Genomic DNA, 23,471 nt, shown 5'->3' with positions numbered 1-23,471 from the left:
ACCTAATACTGATCCCTGTGGTACTCCACTGGTTACCTCGCTCCATTTTGAGGTTTCTCCTCTAATCAGTACTTTCTGTTTTCTACATGTTAACCACTCCCTTATCCATGTGCATGCATTTCCTTGAATCCCTACTGCGCTCAGTTTGAGAATTAATCTTTTATGCAGGACTTTGTCAAAAGCTTTCTGGAAATCTAAAAGAGAAGGGATAGTAAAAAAAAGGACAGAAATCCAATGTAAAGCTGCGTGTTTAACATTCTGTAGGCGATTGCAGCTAAATAATGTGTACGTTCTCCACACCATGTTGATCCATTCACTGTACAGTTTGAAAAGATACATACTTTTTCGCTAACCTGTTTTTTTGGTTTTTTTTTAAATATAAAGCATTCACATTCCTGTCAATAACCAACCAGCGGTTTTGCCTCCTGCCTTCAACAGCTGAAATATCTCTCTGCTTGACTTTCTGAGAAGTCTGGATTGAGGGTTTCATGTCCTGGATGGTTCTATTGCCCACACTCCCTCTCTCTGCTCTCTGAAGTTCAGCTGCTGTAGAATTCTTTAAGCTGTCAAACACACAGACAGAGAGAGAGAGGCAGGAGGGGACACACACACACACACACAAACGGTCTATTAATAATGAAGATAAACACATGTAGCCAGCCCTGAATTGCGCTCCACTCCAATCCATCCCCTCCCGTTTCAGTCTGTTGACTCCTGCCCTTCAAAACTGAACAGGGTTTGCTGCAGCATTTCAGCCAAACGCTTTGATGAGTCACCCAGCCTATATCACAATAGGGAAATGAATAAACACACGCAATGCTTTTAGCATTTATATGTTACAAAAAAAAAATTAACAAAATGAAAATTGTCAGGCAGAGAACAAAAGCTGCCTCTCAACCTAACCCTTTATTCTTTGTTTCCACACTGTATTATAAAATACAGAGACAAACAAAAAAGTTTAAATTATGCAAAACTAGCAACCTTGTTTATGGTATATTTTGCAAAAAATATTACAAAATATGTAGCAGAGACAAATACAGAATTACATAAAATAAAACACTAATGCCATAAAATGAAGTTAGCCTATAGTCTGATTAAACAGCAATCACTCTATTATAAAAAAATAAAAAAATAAGTAGGTACTTAAACAAGCTGCTAATTAATGAATTACTTACATCTCAGTGCTGCTAGCCTCTCTGTAGTGCCAGCACACAAGCATTCAGCACAGAGCTCTCTCAGTGCTGCAAGCCTCTCTGCAGTGCCAGCACACAAGCATTCAGCACAGAGCTCTCTCAGTGCTGCTAGCCTCTCTGCAAGCACACCAGCATTCGGCACAGGGCTCTCTCAGTGCTGCTAGCCTCTCTGCAGTGCCAGCATACAAGCATTCAGCACAGGGCTCTCTCAGTGCTGCAAGCCTCTCTGCAGTGCCAGCACACAAGCATTCAGCACAGGGCTCTCACAGTGCTGCTAGCCTCTCTGCGGTGCCAGCACACAAGCATTCGGCACAGGGCTCTCTCAGTGCTGAAAGCCTCTGTGCAGTATATATATAGTGTGGAGTGGTGGTTAGGGCTCTGGACTCTTGACCGGAGGGTCGTGGGTTCAATCCCAGGTGGGGGACACTGCTGCTGTACCCTTGAGCAAGGTGCTTTACCTAGATTACTCCAGTAATGGATAAGGGCGTCTGCTAAGAAATAAATAATATATGCAATGTATTTTTATTTACTGTAAAGGTAATGTATTTAAATCACGCGCACGTCTCGGCACTGTGATCTCCGTGCCAAGCCATTCAGCACCTCCGGTATGCGGTGCTCGCACTGTCGGCTCTTCCTGAAGCAGAGTGCCGGCACTCAGCACACACAATGTTGTAACACCTGCGTGTGCATTGTAACCAGCTGTGGTGAGCGCTCTGCTAAAATCCAGAGTGGCGCATTTATCCTGACCAACATAATAAACTGTTGCTTTAGTTATAAACCTCGGAGTGTTTTTTGTTTCCGTGTTTGTGCAGTGCTATTAATTTTGCTGTTTAGGGTTTACCCCAGACTGGTTAAACAGTACCGTAACTGTGCTGCTCTGGCACTCGGGGCTTGTGTGAGTTATCAGGCCCCTAAATCTGTTTTATTAGGGTAATAGGATGGAAAGGTTACATTTATTAAAATAAAAATAATAATAAAAATGGTTGTAAAAAGACCAAAATCCCATTTGGCTTTTTTTTTTTTTTTAGATTAGAGAACGTGTGCACTTCAGGCAGATGAAAAGACCTAAGCAGTGCACATTACGGTTTGTGTTTACACGAGACAATTACTGTTAAATACTTTGCCTGTTGTAATAGACTCAGCGCAATCTTGCAGAGAGAGTCGGAGAGGCACGGGCGAGGGTTGCCAGATTTCTGACACAAAAATAGCGACCTCCTTCTTCAAAACAAGACCAAACAAGCGCAACCCATGTTAGAGTATGGGCGTTTATGAAAATTCCAACCCGCGACTCCCAAAAACAAGCCCAATCCCGCTTATTATAAGCAGACTTGGCAACTCTGGCTCTGGCAATATTGCCGGCGATTTTTCTGGTGTGACGTCATTTTACTCATCATGCCGAGAATAAGTGCAGCGTGGAAGAAGAGGTGTTGCTGATTGTATTTTTTTTAAAAAAAAGTTAAACTCTAAAGGAGACTATGTATGAAACGATAATATATTACAGTACTATATCCACCTCTGATGGTATTGACGGGCTTGGCATTTTTAATTGACTCAAATTATAACCACATTTTCATTAACGGTAATTAAAGGATCGTGTTGGAAGGGAGATTGTTCCTTTTTGAGTGGGAGAGTAGAGATTAGTTCTGAATGCGGGATTTTGACGGCCCTGCTTGGGGTAGACTGCACAGTACAACTGACCACGCTTTTGAGAGATACTGTACTGCCTCTTAATTGACACACAAGGATGTTTAATTTAATCACTCACTAGGTTTACACGTCACGCCACGCCACGCCACGTGTTGATGAGCCATATTATGCGTGAAAAGACCACGTGAAGTTATTTAAAAAAAGAGGTAAATTTACACTCGTCACAGGCGACAAAATATTATTTAAAAAAGTGAATTAAATGTATTTACTATTCTGGTTACTATTGAAAACAGTCGTGCGAAACAACACGTGACTAGTAGTAGACAGTGTGAGCTAAATTAAGCAAATGCGTGTTTGTAAAAACGAAGTACCATATTCAGTCTGCTAACAAAACGTGCACGATTTAATTTTGCTAACGTGAACTCGTATGTTGGTACGTTTATCTGCTAAAAATCTGAATTGGGATTTTTCTCAAAGGTCTGGTTGACAGATCCTAGTTGTGGCGTGGACGATCGTCCAAAGAATTTGGTTGAAACTGGTCTATATACACGTAAGTACAATTTTAACTAAGATGCCTTTTAATTTATTAATGTTTATATTTGTACAATACTCTACCCTAACAGGCCTACCGCATGGAACCATTAATAATATTCTGTCGTGGGTAATTACATTTTTTAAAATATCACTTTCGCTATATATATATATATATATATATATATATATATATATATATATATATATATATAAACGCACGCTTTCTCTCAGTCTTCAATATTCCAGGTAAACATATTTCATTTTTTTAAAGAGCGAAATAATACACACTTAACACGTTCAGGCCAATGTGTTTTTTTTTATTTTGTTGAATGACATTAATTAAAAGTTTTGACTTTAAATTTCCAAATGCTGGTGGTTCTATTTTCAGTTGCTTATTCAAAGTTTCAAAAACGACACTCCACCTTAATTAATTCAAATGGTGTCGTCTTTTCTGAACACAATGTAATTGCCAAGTACGGTAAGCAAATACTGATTAAAATAAAATGCCACTGTGTATAATTGGATTTGACAGAAACTTACTTGAACAAATCTATTTTAAAACGAGTGGCATGTTTGAGTGCTTGAAAATACATACCGTTTCACTTTGCGTGTTAATAACCTTATTAACACTGCGGCCTGAAAATGACGTCATTATCCTTCCGAATTCACGTTTTCAACGCGTGATGATTCTTTATTATTAACCCATTAAGTACCAAATACATTTTCTATGAAAAAATCACAACGCAGGCTGTATTTGTGTAATTTGATATGATTCCTATTCTAAAGTTTCCAGTCTTTCAGAAGTGTAAAATGGCAGGCATCTTCACATCTATCCCAGCATCCTATTTTGAGGACAGTCAAGTTAGACGAGCTCTTAATCAGAGCAGTGAAATCTCACGCCCGCTATGAAGCTCCACACATAGGAAATTGAGCTTTATCATCACTGCGGGGAGGAAAACACCAAGACATTTATCATTATTTTATGTCGAGGCGTCATAAAAGCATCCGAAGGGTCGTATTTGCAGAACAGTTACGTTTACACAGTTTTGTGGTTAACAAACTTTGAGAAACTTCTCATAACAATATAGTTGGAGAAAATTAAAACGGGTAGTGCCAGTTAAAAAAAAAAAAACTCCAAAAAAACTGGGTTGAAGGAGTGTGGCACTATTGTATTAGACTTGCCAGATTACTGTGAACACCAGTCATTATTCCCTCATTTATAATTTACTGGCAGGGTATTGCAAATGCATTTGTTTGGACACGCTCTGAATTAACTGATCACACTTGCTTAAGTCTCACCTGACTATTAGGAGCTGTTTGTGCAGCTATAAGGGAAGGAGCGATATGTTTAACAGGGGCTGCTGCTCAAACTCCTGTCTCCCGAATCATTTCAATAGTAGACTTCGATGAGGGCAGTTCTGAACCCCAGGACTGGGTGCAGCAGCAGCAGCAGGGCTAGTGTGAGTTTCTAACCCTGGTAAACTATTACATGTATCCATGACATTGTGTCAGTCTCGTGTGTGGTGTTCTGTGAATGGTGATAAAACCAGTTTTATTTTCTGCACAGAGGATCTTGGCTCGCCCTTTGGGGGGAAAAAAGCCTGCTTTACCCTTTTAACACCATTAAAGAGATTTAATAAATTTAAAAAAAAAAAAAAAACAGTTTTCTAGTCTTGGCATTGTTTGACAGAAGTGCTGTGGGAGGCAGAGAAAGATGTAAGGGGAGGGGGAACCACTTAGATACAGCCCTTAATAACCTCTGAGAGAGCTGTGCATCAATACCTGTCGCCCATAAAAACCACAGCAAAAGCACATCAATGTATAATAAAACACAGCGAGAGCGTGTAAAAGCACAGGTAGCATTGTCCAGCAAAGTTAAAAAGCGTGGCAAACCATGGTAAACTTAACTATGTACTGCAGTATAACCATGGGAGAGGCCCAGTGCATGTTTACTGGGATAAGGGTGGTTTTGAGTAACTGGTTTGTTGTTTTTGTTTCCCACTCCAGGTAGAGGTGCTGGACTGGGAAGCAAACCTGATTCTCCCCTCTTCTGTGCCCCAGCTGTTCACTTCCTCGAGGCCCGAACAGCCATGCTATTGGACAGAGGAGACGCCACTCTCGGCAACCCACCTCCGGCACCGCCAATCCGGAGCAGAACTGGCGTAAGATTGTGAATGAATGTTCCATCATCCATAGCAGGGCTAGAAAGAAGACTCCCATTGCATAGCAGTGGCACCCGTTCCAGGTTTTACTACAAGCTTGATTAGCCCCAGTCTATAGGTAACAAGCTCAGGCGTGTCTTATTAAACTTGCAGTAAAAGCAGGAATGGATTAAACTGCTTTGCAAGTGGAGTCTTATTTCCCTCCCTGATCCTAGCTATTGAACACTCAACATAGTGGTGAACTTAGAAATAATACTGCGACTTGTCATCACAAGAGTGCCTTGAGGGTCACTGATCTGTTTATTAAAGCCAATGTCCTTTCATTGCCTCGTTTTGTATTCTGATCTCCACGAGTGCACCTCATCGCTACAAAATGGCATGGAAACAAACAGGTTTCTCTTGCTACAAAAAGTTGGAAATTTACTGAGCTCCTGAAAAAGAAAAAACTGAATCAGGCACAAGTCGCAGAGCAATTTGGTGTTTCTCGTTCTGGTGAGTTGCTTCACCATTCTGTTAAGTAATGTGCGTGTCTTGTATATTGCTGCTGCATTTTAAGGTGTAGGGGTGCTGCGTTAATTTAGTTTATTCACGTTAGGTTAACTCTAAGTAACCTCCATTATTTTTGCCTGACACTACTGTAATTTGTCTGGTTATTTATTGTACTGAAGTGATTTTCGATGCTCGTTGGATCGGTAATAATCGTGTTTTCTGACAGTCAAGCTAAAAAGGGTCAGTGCCACTGGGACCGAGATGTGTTCGCCCCTCTATTCCTGTAGACAATTCATAAAGAGATGCTGAGGGAGTGTGAAGTGACATTTAATTAAACTGCTCATCAGAAAATTCTTTGAATTCCCTGGTTGCTAGATAGATTCTAAAATGCTCGGATAGAAACAGCGTTCCCTCGAAGCTTTTCAGATACTGAGAGATACTGTAATGGTGTTAAAATACTTTTTAGATACTGAGAAACTTGTTAGAAACTTGTTCAGTATCATTTTAGATACTGAGAAACAATATTCCAACACAAGTATCTCAAAAATTATACAATTTGCTTTAAATTTAAACAAGACATTTATTGTGGCTCTGCCTCGGATTCTGAATCATCCTCCGATTTATCTGTATAAAATAAATCTAGAATCTTTAAGAAGCCCTGTCAGTTGTTATCATAGATATAGGCTGCATGCTTAACTGGTAGCTGCATAGACTTGCTTTATACTACTGTATAAAACACTGGCGCCTGCACTGCTTTTAATTGTAACCATCTTTAGGGCTACTAATCTTCCATTTTTGGGAATAGCAAATTCTGTTTTTAAAAAATGGCCAGTTGTTTCCCCCCCCCCATTTTTTTATCAACGTATTAATAATTAAACATGGCATTTGAACATAAATATAATGTTGACAGTTAAAATAAGTAAATTAATAAATATTACCACAATTCTTTCTTTTTATGAAAGCCAAGATGTTCAGTAAGACTGTTGTTGCGGTCAGTAAAGCACCTGAAGACTCTTCAGACCTGTCATAATGTTTATAGACATCACTCGGCTCATTGCTGGCATTAAACTAAGCAGAAAAGAAAACTTAATTATATTACAACAGTTCAGAAAACAAAGATCCAGCACTGTTGTGAGAATCGTATTTACAGTCTTCCACTAACAATGTAGTTCAGTCTACAAATGAAGGTGTTTTGAAAAGACCTGTTTAGCTTATTGCTGGCATTACAATAACAATAAGCAATCTGAAACCGTTTAGGAACAGTCCAGCAGTGTCATGTGAGAGCAATCCTATGTACAGTGCTGCAGTTTTACTGGCATTACAGTAACCAGGATAAAATATGAAACACTGATTAAAAAAAAAAAAGCATACTGTTAACTGACTTGTCGCTCTACACCAGTGTTTATGAACCCTGTTCCTGGCGGCACACCGTGTCTGCTGGTTCTCGTTCCAACGCAGCGCGAAATTGCTTAATTGAACCGTATCAACAAACGAAGAGCTTGAAAATAACAGGAAGGTGCCCAGTTAATCACTTTATTAGTTTAATGAAGGGTTCAATTAAGCAATTGAGCGCTGCGTTGGAACGAAAACCAGCAGACAGGAACAGGGTTGGGAAACACTGCTCTACACAGGTTCAGTGTCGTGCATCTAATAGCGCCCCTTTAATGTAAACACTTAATTAATCCTCCCAATTGTTTGCTGATTCTGCTTCGTTAAATTTAGCAAATAACAAGAGGCGTGTCTCCGGACAGAATGTCTTCATGAATCAAACGGTGTGTAGTGTAGTGACTACATCCCTTACACAGTAAAGCGATCCATTTCCTTTGAATGTGTAGCTGGAAAAATAGCTTTGAGCTCGTTTCTTCATCGTCAGATAATATAACGTAATTAAGAAACGGCCATGGTTTAATATTGCTAATTATAGCGTTATTAAAGGCAGGAAGCAGGTAAAGAAATAAACTAAAGAATAATTAAACTCGCAATTAATTTGGCTTGCTTACTTCGGGGAAAGCCCCGTCTGAGCGCAGTACAGTTTTCATAAAAAAAACGTTCAAGATTCTTAAGTTAATTCTTAAGTCAAGGTTCTGCCTATTGAAAAAAGTAGAGTGCTTTTCTGTGTCGACTACACCACTGCTGGCAATATGATCTTTTAATGGTATTGACTCCTACATGATCAATGGAATGACAGCAAAACTCATATAGATAATCAGATTATTATTATTATTTTTTTAGCCCTGTATGAGCGTTGTGATTTATTTATGTTAGTATTCAATTATACGACAAGTTCAAAACCGCATAGCCCTTGAGCAGCACCGAGCAGCACTCTCTATAGAGGCAGAATCGACAGACGCCTGCTTTGGAATGTGACGTGCGTTCTTACAGAGGGAAATCAGAGAATCGGCTGCAAGACAGACGCAAATATGCTTATGTTAATGCTTTGCAAGAATGCTCTAAAAATGATTTATCTCGAGAGGCTGGAGGCTCGATTGATGTTGATATTTATAACAACTTCCGAAAGTTGGTAAACTGAGTGCAAAGGCTGTTGCCAGTTACTGCAAAAAATGCACGCATTTTAACCTTAGAGGGAATGCTGGACGGAAATAAGACTCCCATTGCTTAGCAGTTTGATCCATTCCTGGTTTTACTATGAGTTTAATAAGACACACCTGAGCTTGTTACCTACACACTGGGGTTGATCAAGCTTGTTGTAAAACCTGGAATGGGTGAAACTGCTATGGAATAGGAGTCTTATTGACATCCCTGAAATAACTTTATTTTAAAAAGTAAATGAGCAAAAAGCAGACAGATTAAAAGAAAGTGTTGGAGAGAAAGAACTGCTAATGAGGGAAGAAGTTCATTTTCATCCACCCCTAAAACACACATAATTACCCTGGCGCGGTGTGCGTGTTAATCACATACCTTGTTCTGAATTCTTCATGATGTGTTGATGACTTAAGTAGAACTTAATTACTTTACCTGTCAGGTTTCTTTTATGTGGATGGTGTTCGTATGGTACGAGCTGGCCTGTGAAGTAATCAGCATTAAATCAGTGAAGGATTAGCAGTGCTGACGGTTTTGCACTGCTTTCAACAAAGTACAAAAGGGTGTGTGTGTGCACAGAGTAATAAAACGTTTTGATGCTTTTCTTTTCTTCTTTAACATTTCGCTCAGCCCCCTCTTGACACTGGGGTTGTACCGACAGACTGGAGAATTGCAAACGTAATACCAATCCACAAAAAGGGAGACAAAACCGATCCAGGTAACGACAAAACCGAACCAGGTAACTACAGACCAATAAGCCTGACTTCTGTTATATGGAAACTTGTATGGAAACTATAGTAAGATTTAAAATGGAAAATTACCTATATGGTAACAATATCCTGGGAGACAGTCAGCATGGTTTTAGGAAAGGGAGATCGTGTCTAACTAACCTGCTTGATTTTTTGAGGATGCAACATCGACAGTGGATAATTACAAAGCATACAACATGGTTTATTTAGATTTCCAGAAAGCTTTTGACAAAGTCCTGCATAAAAGATTAATTTTCAAATTGAACGCAGGAGTATTTCAAGAAAATGCCTGCAAGTGGATTAGGGAGTGGTTAACATGTAGAAAACAGAAAGTACTGATTAGAGGAGAAACCTCAAAATGGAGTGAGGTAACCAGTGGTGTACCACAGGGATCAGTATTAGGTCCTCTGCTATTCCTAATCTACATTAATGATTTAGATTCTGGTATAGTAAGCAAACTTGTTAAATTTGCAGACGAGTGACAAACACTGTTGCAGCAGCAAAGGTCATGATCTAGACAGCATTCAGAACTTGGCAGACACATGGCAAATGACATTTAATAGAGAAAAGTGTGAAGTATTGCATGCAGGCAATAAAAATATGAAATTGGAGAAGCAATCTATGAAAAAGACCTAGGAGTTTGTTGACTCAGAAATGTCTTCATCTAGACAATGTGGGGAAGCTATAAAAAAAAAAGGCCAGCAAGATGCTCGGATATATTGTGAAAAGTGTTGAATTTAAATCAAGGGAAGTAATGTTAAAACTCTACAATGCATTAGTAAGACCTCATCTAGTATATTGTGTTCAGTTCTGGTCACCTCACTAAAAAAAGGATATTGCTGCTCTAGAAAGAGTGCAAAGAAGAGCAACCAGAATTATCCCGGGTTTAAAAGGGATGTTCGATGCAAACAGGCTATAAAGAAATCCGAAAAAGGTCAGCACTCAAAAATTAGAAATTATTTCCTTTATTTCAAATTAAAAACGTTAAAAAAAATAAAACAAAGTGCAGTTCTCAGTCACGGACGTGTTTCGCCCGTAGGCTTCATCAGCGTTCACAGGTGCCTGTGATACTGGGACCTTTTTAAGTAGGTAATAATTACTCAATTAGAAGAGATGTTAATCATTTTACAATCGATAAATAACATCTTATATTCAGTATAACACGACATGCTTTACATTTGAATAATCCTTGTCATTACATGAACAAAAATGAATGGCCTATTATACAATGTATATTTATCACACAATATATCAATGTCATACTTAGGCTAACACAGGTTAAAAAGAGTTATACTGATAACCCAGAGAATCTAGAGATTGGAGCGGAATGTATACAATTGAATAATTAATAGCAGTCATTATTGAATATTAAACAGTAAAGACACTCATTCATACCAAAACGAAACAATAAGTCAAATTAAATGAACTAGAGATATGGAGATAAATCTAATTGAATCTATTCAGTCTTGAACAAAGAAGACTACGCGGCGCTCTGATTCAGACATTCAAAATCCTAAAAGGTATTGACAGTGTCGAGCCAGGGGGCTTCTTTGACCTGAAAAAAGAAACAAGGACCAGGGGTCACAAATGGAGATTAGATAAAGAGGCATTCAGAACAGAAAATCATAGGAACTTTTTTACACAGAGAATTGTGGGAGTTTGGAACCAACTCCCCAGTAATGTTGTTGAAGCTGACACCCTGGGATCCTTCAAGAAGCTGCTTGATGAGATTCTGGGATCAATAATTATTATTATTATTATTATTATTATTATTATTATTTGTTTATTTTATTTGACTTAGAGACTCGGGTGTGTGAACTGTGCATCAGCTGCAGAGTCACTTACAATTACGTCTCATCCGAAAGACGGAGCACAAGGAGGTTAAGTGACTTGCTCAGGGTCACACACAGTGAGTCAGTGGCTGAGCCGGGATTTGAACCGGGGACCTTCTGGTTACAAGCCCTTTTCTTTAACCACTGGACCACACAGCCTCCTCATAATAAGCTACTAACAACCAAACGAGCAAGATGGGCTGAATGGCCTCCTCTCGTTTGTAAACTTTCTTATGTTCTTATGCTTTTATTAGTGAACACTTTGATGCAACTTTATATAGCTGGTAATTCAGAGTTATGAACGTAGTCGCTAAAGTAATATGAAATAACAAATCACCTGGGAAGTGATCTCTCTCCTGTTTGTTAGGCAGCCAGGAGATGGCAATGCGAGATTTGCACTGTTTTGTTCTCCTTAAGGTTTTATTAAAAAATGTACTTCTCACATCAATCAGGGAAAACGTCTCTCAGCTGATTTCTGACTTCAGTTTTTATTGTGTGTGTGTGTGCGTACATTTGATCTGGTTGCCCGGATCTGTCTAGCAATTGGAGGTGCAATACAACCAATTTCCTGGTTGAAAATTGTACAGATAATAATCAACAGTGCATTGAGAACACTATGTTATTCAGCTGAAACCTCCACACAAAAGCTTTCTGTTGCAACTCCAGGTTACAAATCAGGCTCCCATTGCACAGCAGTTTGATCCATTCCTGTTGTATTAGGAGTTTTGAATAAGACACACCTGACCTTGTTACCTTCACACTGTGGCTGTGGAAGCTTGTAGTAAAACCAGGAATGGGTGAAACTGCTGTGCAATAGGAGTCGTTTATTAAAATGTTAGTTTTGGTATTAAAAAGCAGGAAGAATTTTTTTTTTTTTTTTTTGTAGTTTTTGACATTTGTCATCACAAATAAATCCATTAAAAGGAGCTTTAGTCTTGCAGTGTGCAAGGAAAGCATGTGTTACTGAGTAGCTAGCTAAGTGAGGCGGGGAGCTTCAAAAAGGGCATCAGTGATTTCAAATTGATTAATTAGGGCTGCAAAATGAACCATGGAGATCAGTAAGTGATTAATTGTAGCATCGCTACAAGCAAGTCATTTGTATTTTATATAAAATACAGTTTGATCCTAAAACTGCCTCGTATATTTATTAAAGAATCCAACAACAGTGCAGATCAGTTTCAAACAGTTTTTTTATCTTAACAAATGTCATTTTCTTCCCAGCTAATAGGGACATAACAATGCCCTAATGTCAAGATACCACACATATCGTGATATGCAGGTTGGGATACGATCTACGTCGTGATACACATGGTGGTCCTGATGATAGACTAGAGCTCTTTGGTTTGACTAGAAACATGCTTGCTTTTTCTCAATGCAGAGAGTATTTTGATAAGTATATTAATATACGCATGTGTGTTTTGTAGCATTTCTTTATTTTTGCTTCTTGCTGTTGAATACGACAGTGTTCCCTATGCATGGAATAGTGACCATTATTGGCTGTCTGATGTTCCATTAGGAAAAGCTGTTTGTTTGAAATCATGAGGGCTCCGCTGGGTTGTGTGTCTGCAGGTGTCTTGGAGTCTGAAGATCAAGAAGAAGCTGAAAGGGGTGACCCCGTTTTTGGGGAAGTTTCGTCCGACAGTGGGGCAATGCTGTCACCAGTGCACCCCGGAGAGCTTGGTAAGGGGGACGCACCCACCTCCAATTGAATAGCCAGCCCAGGCCACGCCTCCACCAGCTCCTCGTATTCTTTCATTCCGCAAGGTGTAGTCACGCATCATTAAAATGTGCAGGTTCATAGGTATGGTTGATTGAAGATCTGCATCCAGGGTGAATACTGTTCTTTAACAGTGCAGGCACATGCACGGGGCCCTCATAACAGCACAGTGCCTGAAAGGAACACACATCTATTTACCAAGTATAGAAATGTTTATAGGAGGCGAGGAGTGTATGGTAAGTTTGGGGGTGATTGGTGTCAAATTTAAGAATATTCCAGTATTGATCCCAACTCTCGTTTTTTCCTATGCTTTATCATAGTTCTGTGCAGAGTGCCTTGCTTTTCTCAAGTCTTTTGCAATGCTATTTATCCTTATTCAGGATATCGCAGGAAACTTTTCTAATGAAAAATCACAAAAGGGTTTAAAAAGGGGGGGGACTAATTAAAATGGCATTTAAAGGTTTATTTCAGACAAATGCAGTGTAATGTGTGCCTTTTTTTTCTAGGGAATGAAGCTGCTCAAGAATTCTCCCTCTCTGGGATTCCAGAATGTCCTGCATGTAAATGAAACCCGCACGAGGTACTTCTGCACCGCACAGCACTCACACTACAGACCGCTTCAGGCAATGTGTGTTCCGCATTATACGAGAATGCAAATGCTAGTGTAATGGCATTATGGGCCTGTGGCAAAGTGGTTAACTGTGTGCAGGTGATCAATCAGACAGACAATGATAATCCAGGTGCAATGGTGTTTAATTTTTTTATCCAATTGCCTGATGGCGAAACAACAGTAAACAATAACCATGTTAACAAGCAATACAGCGGCGTGTATTGCTCTGTTTATAATCCACGCGTTGGTCCTGAAATAATACACAGTCCCGTTCTTATTCACCCACATGTAACACAAACAGAAGTCCACAGTGCGTGCTCTAGTGCTCGTAGTGACAATACAGTTCTTCAGTGAAAGTAACCTTTAACCATTCCAAAGGAACAGATCACATCGCTACGTCCCCTTAAATACTGTCAACCATGACCCCTTGGTTAACGAGTGCAACTGCTCCTCCAATCTGTGGATGCCACATTGTTTCCCTTCCGGGTCGATGATTTAGTGTACCGTAGCTCCGCCCCCTTTCTAGATTGCCAACTTCCACCTAACCCTGGGAATGAACTGTCGGGCCATCCGGTCCAGGGTACTCTGTTCCCTTTATACAGCGCCCTCGCAGGTCAGGATGGAGATCTAACACCAAGAATCATTCGATCTCTGTCACAGGGCCAAATGGGAGCAACGACCACAATGCCTTGTGACCTGTTCCGCGCATACCGCATTATAACCTGTTCTGCGGTATAAAGGGGCGCTTTATAACAAGGGAGCACTGCATGTTATTGAATGGACCTGGAAGGCAGGAGTGTGTAATCAGATCTACCTCCTTTATAGCTGCATGATGAAATCCTAATAGTAAACCTTGAGACTTCTTCAGGCAGCTGCGATCAAGCTTTTATTGTGAACTGGCAAACACAACCTTTATTGCTTTTTAATCATGTTTAATATTTACCTTTTAAATTCCAGATTTACGAGGGAATTATTATTGCTTTATTTTTTTGTACACTTGCCAAAGCAAACGAGTAATAAAACAGAAGATATAAAAAATGTTCACAAATGTTTTTTTTTTTCACCTCCCTCTCCCTTTTGTTTTAAATCGTTTCTGCAGCCTTCTGCCGTGAATTAGTTTGAAATCCCAGAGGCTTCATTCACTGTGGAGCAGCAAAGTGCAGTCTAAATGTGCTGGTTCATCATTATGCATGTTTAATCAATGGAACCGGGGGAGTAATTTATAACCAGGCTGGGGGTCCTTTCCCTGTTTTTTTTCAAATTTCCATTTCAAAAGGGCATGTGATCCCCACCCTGGTGCAGACGGCATAATAGCACCGTACTGAACGGGTGGAGACGTGTATAAAATCAGGGGTTTGACGGGTTACAGCCAAATGCTATCCGAAACGTCTGATGGAGGCTGGGATTGCTGATGCACGTTTTGGTGAAGACTGGTGCAAAATCAAGGCAGTTATCTTGTTCACCGTGTAGAGTGTGGCAGACAGATGGACACTCTCGGCGCATAAGGGTTTTTTTTTTTTTTGCCCCCCTTTGGCAGGTTCAGAGGCTGGCTGGTGAGGCGGGTGTGCGGGTTGCTTTTCGTTCAGGAGCGCAAGGTGTACCCCAGCCCAGCCGGAGACAGAGCAGAGCGGGTGCTCCGCAGCAGCAGGTGAGGGAGGGGGATGGATAGGGGGTCAGACTCACTCTGTATTGCAGTTTAAGGATAAGGCATACAAAGTTTTTTACAGTGTTACTATTTTCAGTTTACATTGAACTATAACTAGTGAATCTTACAAATGTTCCTTAAACAGCCCTAAATGTTTTGTGAATAGGGCCCGGTGACTTAAGTATATCTGCATGTGTTTGTTGATTTTTTCTTTGTGTTCCAGAGTTCAGAGCCTCATTTCCTCTGGCGGGCCAACAGGGGGTGCTGTGGCAGGAGAAGGGAGCTCTCACATTGGGGAGACTGCAATAGCAGCGACGGCCAGGAGGGGGCAGGCTGTGCAGATCCTGGAGGGGATTCAAACCTCAATCTCCCCTCCTTTACTCAGGTCTGTATGCAGGTAGCAGTCGTAGTAAGCTGAAGGGTGCGTCTGGTTGCCAGCATACACTGTCTCGTTCTAACTTTGTTTGTTTTCTCCCCAGGCTAGCTGGGTGGATCCTGCTGAAGCTTCTCGGCCGCATGTTTGCGAATGTGCAGGTCAGCTTGAACCAGCTGGCAACGCTGCACAAAGCTCCACAGCTGGTAGGCATGTCTGTTTGAAAGTGCTAACCAACAATACTCTGAAATCATCTTTCCTACCTCTTAAGTAGTACGAACATGTATGATCTACATCTTGAATTACTGAGCCTACAAAATTTCTTATAACAAGATTTTGTAACACTAGGTTTCTGTAACATTGGTCTCTTGTGCCCTCTGCTAGATAGTGACTGAATTACATATAATAAATCATCACAAAAATGTCAGCCATGTCTGTAAACTGGCATTGCTCAGTGAGAAAGAAGTATTAGTAAAAATACTGAATTCAGATTATGATTTAAATTCAAATACATACAATTCTTCCACTGAATCGGATGTCAGCGAGTGTGTCAGTGAAGACATAAGCGAAGAATATTTCCCATCAACATCAAGTGACAGCAAAGAGGCGGGGCCAAGCTCTGTGCATTGCTCCATGCTTCAGGAGTATCATACGCTGAAGCATTAGACACTCTCACTCCCTCCACCCCCACCACCTGTTTACCCAGATTCATTCGTGTCTCTCTCTCGCTCTCTCCCACTAGTTCAGCCCTTTTATTTATTTTTTGTTTGGATGTGTTGTTGTGGTTGTTCCACCCCGTTGTTTATTGTCTACCTGTTATTTTTTAGTCAAAACCTTTCCCTATGACAAAATAAAACATATTTATTAAATTATTTGTCTGTATTTCGTCAGTGTTCATTACATGCATACATACAAACATCTAGTTTTCAGCTTGTTTCTACGCTGTACTCATAATAATCGAGCCCATGCAGAAGACAGAAAAAAAAACTCACTCCCGTAGGACCGGCAGTGCATTTTACAACTCGCTACTCAGTTAATAGCTGCTCTAGCATTGTTGCCAGTCCTGTGTTGTGTAGAGAATCGTCTGTTTTTTTCAGTTCAGGATGTGCAAGTACTTCAGATACAATGCTTACAGATAGACTGCTGCTCCCTTGTTCCTTTGCCACAGTAGATACATGGTGAAGATTGCAGCAGCTTTTACAGCATGTTCTTTTAAACTGAAGTTAAAAAAAAAGTCGAGCAAAGTAACAGAAAAAGTGGTGCAATGACATTTGCTAGTGCAGTTAAAGTATAGTGATGAAAATCAGACTCCCATTGCATAGCTGTTTGATCCATAACACATTTTACTGTGAGTTTAATAAGACCCACCTGAGCTTGTTACCTATACACTATGGCTGATCAAGCTTGTATTGAAACCCGGAATGGGTGAAACAGCTGTGCAATAGGAGTCTTATTTCCATGCCTGAGATCTAAGTGGAAGTGGATTTGAACCCCGTGGCTGGTGCTGCATTTGTTTTCTTTTCCCTCCCCAGCACGGGGCTCCGCTGGTTTTCGTCTCCGTTCACAAGTCCAGTCTGGATTACGCACTGGTGCCACTGGTCCTGTTTTGTCACAGTCTGAGGGTTCCCTACATGGTCAGCAGCACAGACCTGGAGCACACCTGGCTCAGGTAAAGCCCATTCGCTGCTCCTAAAGCTGTAGGGAGAAGCCCATGCTGCCATTTGCATGATTATACAGCACGGAGTTTCCCCCCACAAATACAGACCCAATGCAGAATTTGTGAATGAAATGATTAGCTAATAGGAAATAGTTCTGCCCATATGGTTTACAGGGATGGAATTGAGACTCCCATTACGTAGCAGTTTGATCCATTCCTGGTTTTACTATGAATTTAATAAGACACCTGGACCTGTTACCTGCAGACTGTGGCTAATCAAGCTTGTATTTAAAACCTGAAATGGGTGAAACTGCTATGCAATAGGAGCATTGTTTCCATCCCTGTTTATTGAGGTACAGGTTGCCTTTGGGGGAAGTAATGCTGACTAAATGTGTCAGTCATCCTTCACTCGTGAACTAATGTAGATAAAACTGCTTAATAGAATCACTGGTTAATAGAATCGGACGGGTGTCGTAGTCAGGCATTGCCTCCCCTCAGCTGTTCCTTTCCACTCTCCAGTGAAATCAGCAGCTGGTCTCAGAGCTGCAGTGTCTCTCTTGCATGGTGTAAACCAGAGCGGTTCTCATCTCTATTCAGGCCCATCCTGCAGAAAGTGGGCGTGATCTTCGCCCCACGCTGTCCAATGGGGAAGGAGGACACAGAGACTGGCACTCTGCAGTGTGCTGTGCTGAGCTCAGTGAGTTATCTGTGAATAAATACACAAGTATAAAGAATTGTTACACCTGCCTCTCGGTGTACGCAAAATGTCTTGCCTTGTAGGTTAAATGAATTCTTGTCCTTGTCTGTATCCTAATCCATGTTGTCTGTGTCACAGTGTGTGTCTCTTGCTGTATGTTTTCATTATGTTTTTCTTGCTGTGTGTGTTTGTGTCTGTGTGTGTGTGTGTGTCCCTCTGTCCCACACCTGCTGTTGTGTGTCATTCTTTCTGATCCCTCTGTGTCTCTGAGCTCCTGTCTCTCTCTCTCTCTGTGCTGCAGTGTCTCTCTGAGCTCCTGCCTCTCCCTCTCTGTGCTGCAGTGTCTCTCTGAGCTCCTGTCTCTCCCTCTCTGTGCTGCAGTGTCTCTCTGAGCTCCTGTCTCTCCCTCTCTGTGCTGCAGTGTCTCTCTGAGCTCCTGTCTCTCCCTCTCTGTGCCGCAGTGTCTCTCTGAGCTCCTGTCTCTCCCTCTCTGTGCTGCAGTGTCTCTCTGAGCTCCTGTCTCTCCCTCTCTGTGCTGCAGTGTCTCTCTGAGCTCCTGTCTCTGTCTCTGTGCTGCAGTGTCTCTCTGAGCTCCTGTCTCTCCCTCTCTGTGCTGCAGTGTCTCTCTGAGCTCCTGTCTCTCCCTCTCTGTGCTGCAGTGGCTCTCTGAGCTCCTGTCTCTCCCTCTCTGTGCTGCAGTGTCTCTCTGAGCTCCTGTCTCTCTCTCTCTCTGTGCTGCAGTGTCTCTCTGAGCTCCTGTCTCTCTCTCTGTGCTGCAGTGTCTCTCTGAGCTCCTGTCTCTCCCTCTCTGTGCTGCAGTGTCTCTCTGAGCTCCTGTCTCTCCCTCTCTGTGCTGCAGTGTCTCTCTGAGCTCCTGTCTCTCCGTCTCTGTGCTGCAGTGGCTCTCTGAGCTCCTGTCTCTCCCTCTCTGTGCTGCAGTGTGTCTGAGCTCCTGTCTCTCCCTCTCTGTGCTGCAGTGTGTCTCTGAGCTCCTGTCTCTCCCTCTCTGTGCTGCAGTGTGTCTCTGAGCTCCTGTCTCTCCCTCTCTGTGCTGCAGTGTGTCTCTGAGCTCTTGTCTCTCCCTCTCTGTGCTGCAGTTTGTCTCTGAACTCTTGTCTGAGGGGCAGCACCTCCTGCTGTTCCTGGAGGAACCTGGATGTGTTGAGCGGCGCCCGTCTCCCTGCAGCACGCAGTGGCTGTCCTGGGTTCGAGAGGCAGTGTGCAGTGGAGCTGTGCCCGACGTGGCGCTGGTACCAGTGGGCATCGCGTACGACGCACCAGTGGAAGGGCTGGGGGACTCTTGTCAGCAGGTACAAACTTCTCAAATACTCCTGGCCTCCTCTTAATAGATGTTTTGAATTGCATTTGGCTGTGATCTAAAAGGGGACCCTTATGTGCTGATCGTATCCATACAGGGTTAGAAACTTCCACCACTCCTGCACCCAGTCCTGGGTTTCAGAACTCCTTATTCAGGCATATTATTGCAATCAACAGGTGCCAGGAGTTTGAGAAATCAGGCTAAGTCTGTTCTAAGTTAACTGATCACATTTGCATAATTCTTGACTATTAGGAGTTTGTTTCTGCAGCTATAAGGGAAGGAGCAATTTGTTTAGCAGGGGCTGCTGCTCAAACTAACTGGCTACTAAGTAATTTCAGTATAGACTACGTTGAGGGCAGTTCTGAACCCCAGGACTGAGTGCAGCAGCAGGACTGGTGTGTGTTTCTAGCCCTGTATCAATCCATCGTAATGTTTTAGCTATGTCGTAAGGCCACCCCCATGTTAATTCCTCATTCAGTCGGTCCCTTGACAGCCTTGATAAAGAGGTTCCAGTGCGTTTCATTATCACAGCCGTCAAACTTCGAGCATGTTCTTCTTTCTCTGTATTTGATCATCCATAACTGCTGAACACTCGGGCGTCCTAGAAACCCTTCTAAAAGCTTAACCCAATAAAAACAGAGCAAAGTGTAATAAAGCATAGGCAAGCATTGTACCGAACAGCGAGGTGTGCTAAAGCATATTAAAGATGGCAAACCAGGGTAAACTGTGATAAACACAAAGTATAACCAGAGGAAAAGCATGGGAAAAACTGCAGTAATACCGTGAAACCTTTATAAAGGAATGTCTAGAAGTACAAAAAGAAACCTGATTTCAATGAAAAACGTTTCGATCAGAGGTCTCTTTAATGTCTTTCTCCAGTGTTCTAAATGTGTGCATGATTAATAACCTCTGGGTGCAGGTGTAAATCATGACAGGGAGCTGTTTGAACTCTGTGCTGCACAAGACATGCATTTCCTCCTGGCGCCAGGTGTGTTCATAATCCCTCCTGTGGTGCTGCGAGTCTCTGGCTAAACTTTCTAGGCCACACTAGTGGCACTTTTTAAAAGAATACTTTTTTTATTTTTATTAAACAGTCACACTCTTGATCATCAATACCTGCCTTGATTTTTTTGCTTAATCTGATACACCAGCGATAGAAATAAGACTCCCATTGCACAGCGGTGTGATCCATTCCTGGTTCAATATAGACACACCTGAACGTCTTGCCTATATACTGTGGCTATTCAAGCTTGTATTAAAACATGGAGTCGGTGAAACTGCTGTGCAATAGGAGTCTTATTTCCATCCCGGTGTACACTTGATTTTATACACATTTTTATTTTTCATGTATTGTGCAGTTATTCTACTATTATGAGGACCTCTCTGTGTGTGCGCTGCTTTGTCTTGGTGGTTGCAGTTAACAAAAATAATGTCGTAAGTGTTGCATGTCGTGCACCACCTCCATTCGTTACTTGAATAGATTTGGTACTAGACTGGATTTCAATAATCTTGCTTTGCTGTCTCGTGCCCAGGCTCCTCGCTGTGGTGGGTTTCTGTCCCTCCTTCTCTCCGCTCTCTCTCTCCTGGGCAGGAGTCACGGCTGTGTGCGTCTGGACTTCGGGCAGCCCTTCTCACTCAAGGTAAGAACGACTCTCCCCTTGCACAGCGCTTTGAGACGGGCCAGGTTTTAATAGCAGAACGGGCTGAGTTTTAGACGAACCAAGAAAGATTTGTGGGAAAATACTGAACCAATCCTACTATTGCTATGGAGAAATCTAGCAATGGGTGTTTTAACTTTGTGTACAGGTACCAAGCTCAGGTGTGTCTGATTAAAACCAGGACTGGATCAAACTGCTATGCAGTGGGAGTCTTCTTGTCGTCCCTGTTTGTCCCAGCGCTATACTTCTTGAAGGTAGTTGTGAGACCCAGGACTGTGCAGGGCTGGTGTGTGATTGAAGCCCTGCCGCTGTGCTGCCTCTGATCTGACAGGCTGTGTTGCTGCTTGCAGGAGATGATCAGCAGCGGGCGTCTGCCAGTCAGAGGGCTTCCCCTGGAGGACATTCTGCTGCCAGCCGTGATGGGATCCAGGTAACTGGACACAGTTTAACCTCTCTGCTAAGGACTTACATTTTTATTTATTTATTTTTCAGTAAATAGTGTTACATTTTAGAATTTATTTTTTTATAAATTTTATAAAAATAAGCAAGTACCCCATCACATTACCTGTTTAAAGAAAGGATATACATTTAAATATATCCTTGAAGAGATGCAACCTCTTTTTTTTTTGCTTTTGAATATATATTGTAACAGAGTGCAGTGAAACGTATTGGACAGTGTATATATTCAACCGTGGTTTGTACACAGTAGCTGCTTGTTGAAAAGGAAAGTGTAGTTCATTTGTCTTAGAACCCTGAACTACATTTCCCAGGATACCACACGTGTCCAAACAGGTACTTACCTGGTGTGAATTAGAAACACCTGCAATCAGGTAAGGCAAGTATGTAAGCAGGGTTGAAGCAACAGTGTGGTGTCTTTGACAAGGTTCAGTCCTGCCCACAAACCCAGCGTGTTGCAACAACCTCCAAGGGATCGTCTCTCCTCTTTATGAAAGAGAGGTAGAAAGTGTTCTGATCGGTAAACGGCTTGGCCTTCTGAAGTGTTTTTATTTTAATTCTCCAGTGTGGGGATAGGCTTTTGTTTTGTGGTTTTTTATTTGAAAACGAGTATTGCACATTTGTGATTTACAACTTCAAAACAACGAAGAAAATTAATTTTGTACCAGATTCTTGCTGTTGTGGGTCTCTTATTTACAGTAGAAGACTGACAACTGTGTCTAAAGCACCCCACTTTGGCACATATGTTAAGACATATTGTACTACTAATTATAATAAGCACATGCATCTTTTCCAAAAACGTTGTGCTCTTTCCTATACTGCTAGAGCGCTCTGCAGTGCTGAGTGGAGTTCTCTTTCCTATACTGCTAGAGCGCTCTGCAGTGCTGAGTGGAGTTCTCTTTCCTATACTGCTAGAGCGCTCTGCAGTGCTGAGTGGAGTTCTCTTTCCTATACTGCTAGAGCGCTCTGCAGTGCTGAGTGGAGTTCTCTTTCCTATACTGCTAGAGTGCTCTGCAGTGCTGAGTGGAGTTCTCTTTCCTATACTGCTAGAGCGCTCTGCAGTGCTGAGTGGAGTTCTCTTTCCTATACTGCTAGAGCGCTCTGCAGTGCTGAGTGTTCTCTCTCTTAGCCCTGCAGTGTTGAATCAGTCACTGTAGCTCCCCTGTGTTTCCTCCCCAGGTCTGACTCCCTGTTTGCAGATAAATCCCTCGGCTGGGTCCTGCCAGTAGCAGCCTGCCCACAACTGGAGGAACAGGAGCGCCATCTGGTGGCCAGCCTCTGCAAGCATCTCCTGTACTGTAAGCATGTTTTTATATTTCTCTCTGCACCATATCGTCTGCTTGAAGTATCACAAGCCCTGTCTCAGAACAGTGAAAGAGAATCCATAACTATACTGCTAGGCAGTGTGGAGAAGCTTTAAAAAAAAATAAAAAAATAAACAGGCCAACAAAATGCTGGGATATAAAGTGAAAAGTGTCGAATTTAAATCAAGGGAAGTAATGTTAAAAATTTACAATGCATTAGTAAGAATATTGTGTTCAGTTCTGGTCACCTTGCTACAAAAAGGATATTGCTGCTCTAGAAAGAATGCAAAGAACGACCAGGATTATCCCGGGTTTAAAAGGCATGTCGTATGCAGACAGGCTAAAAGAATTGAATCTGTTCAGTCTTGAACAAAGAAGACTATGCAGTGATCTGATTCAAGCATTCAAAATCCTAAAAGGTATAGACAATGTCGACCCAGGGGACTTTTTTGACCTGAAAAAAGAAACAAGGAACAGGGGTCACAAATGGAGATTAGATAAAGGGGCATTCAGAACAGAAAATAGGAGGCACTTTTTTACACAGAGAATTGTGAGGGTCTGGAACCTACTCCCCAGTAATGTTGTAGAAGCTGACACCCTGGGATCCTTCAAGAAGCTGCTTGATGAGATTCTGGGATCAATAAGCTACTAACAACCAAACGAGCAAGATGGGCTGAATGGCCTCCTCTCGTTTGTAAACTTTCTTATGTTATTAAACACTCAAGAGTGTTCAATTTTTAGAAATACTAAAATAAACTTAATAATAAAGAACTAAATAAAGTCGATGACAGATGTTTCGATGAGAAGACATTGAGACAGACTTCCAGTCGTTTCTCATTGAATTTATTCATGTTCTGTTAGTATTTCATAGCTGATGTCGTGTAAATCT

The 23,471-nt window shown here is 41.7% G+C and overlaps 1 protein-coding gene across 1 annotated transcript in view; it reads left to right on the top strand.

The window, feature by feature from the left end:
* Positions 1–2,750: 2,750 nt before the first annotated feature.
* The window catches only part of LOC117966114 (glycerol-3-phosphate acyltransferase 2, mitochondrial-like), a 36,446-nt gene continuing 15,725 nt past the window's right edge, over positions 2,751–23,471 (top strand). Inside the window, exons 1-13 of the mRNA XM_059013738.1 lie at positions 2,751–3,390; positions 5,382–5,536; positions 12,717–12,827; positions 13,371–13,444; positions 15,012–15,122; positions 15,343–15,504; positions 15,599–15,698; positions 17,025–17,161; positions 17,747–17,846; positions 18,944–19,156; positions 20,697–20,804; positions 21,173–21,252; positions 22,458–22,576. Of these exons, the coding sequence (XP_058869721.1) occupies positions 5,465–5,536; positions 12,717–12,827; positions 13,371–13,444; positions 15,012–15,122; positions 15,343–15,504; positions 15,599–15,698; positions 17,025–17,161; positions 17,747–17,846; positions 18,944–19,156; positions 20,697–20,804; positions 21,173–21,252; positions 22,458–22,576 (1,387 nt within the window). The 5' untranslated portion in view covers positions 2,751–3,390; positions 5,382–5,464. The remainder of the gene's footprint in view (positions 3,391–5,381; positions 5,537–12,716; positions 12,828–13,370; positions 13,445–15,011; positions 15,123–15,342; positions 15,505–15,598; positions 15,699–17,024; positions 17,162–17,746; positions 17,847–18,943; positions 19,157–20,696; positions 20,805–21,172; positions 21,253–22,457; positions 22,577–23,471) is intronic.

The sequence above is a fragment of the Acipenser ruthenus genome, chromosome 46 (assembly GCF_902713425.1).
Source record: "Acipenser ruthenus chromosome 46, fAciRut3.2 maternal haplotype, whole genome shotgun sequence".
NCBI classification, from domain to species: domain Eukaryota; kingdom Metazoa; phylum Chordata; class Actinopteri; order Acipenseriformes; family Acipenseridae; genus Acipenser; species Acipenser ruthenus.
This window is presented reverse-complemented; position numbering and strand designations above follow the sequence as displayed.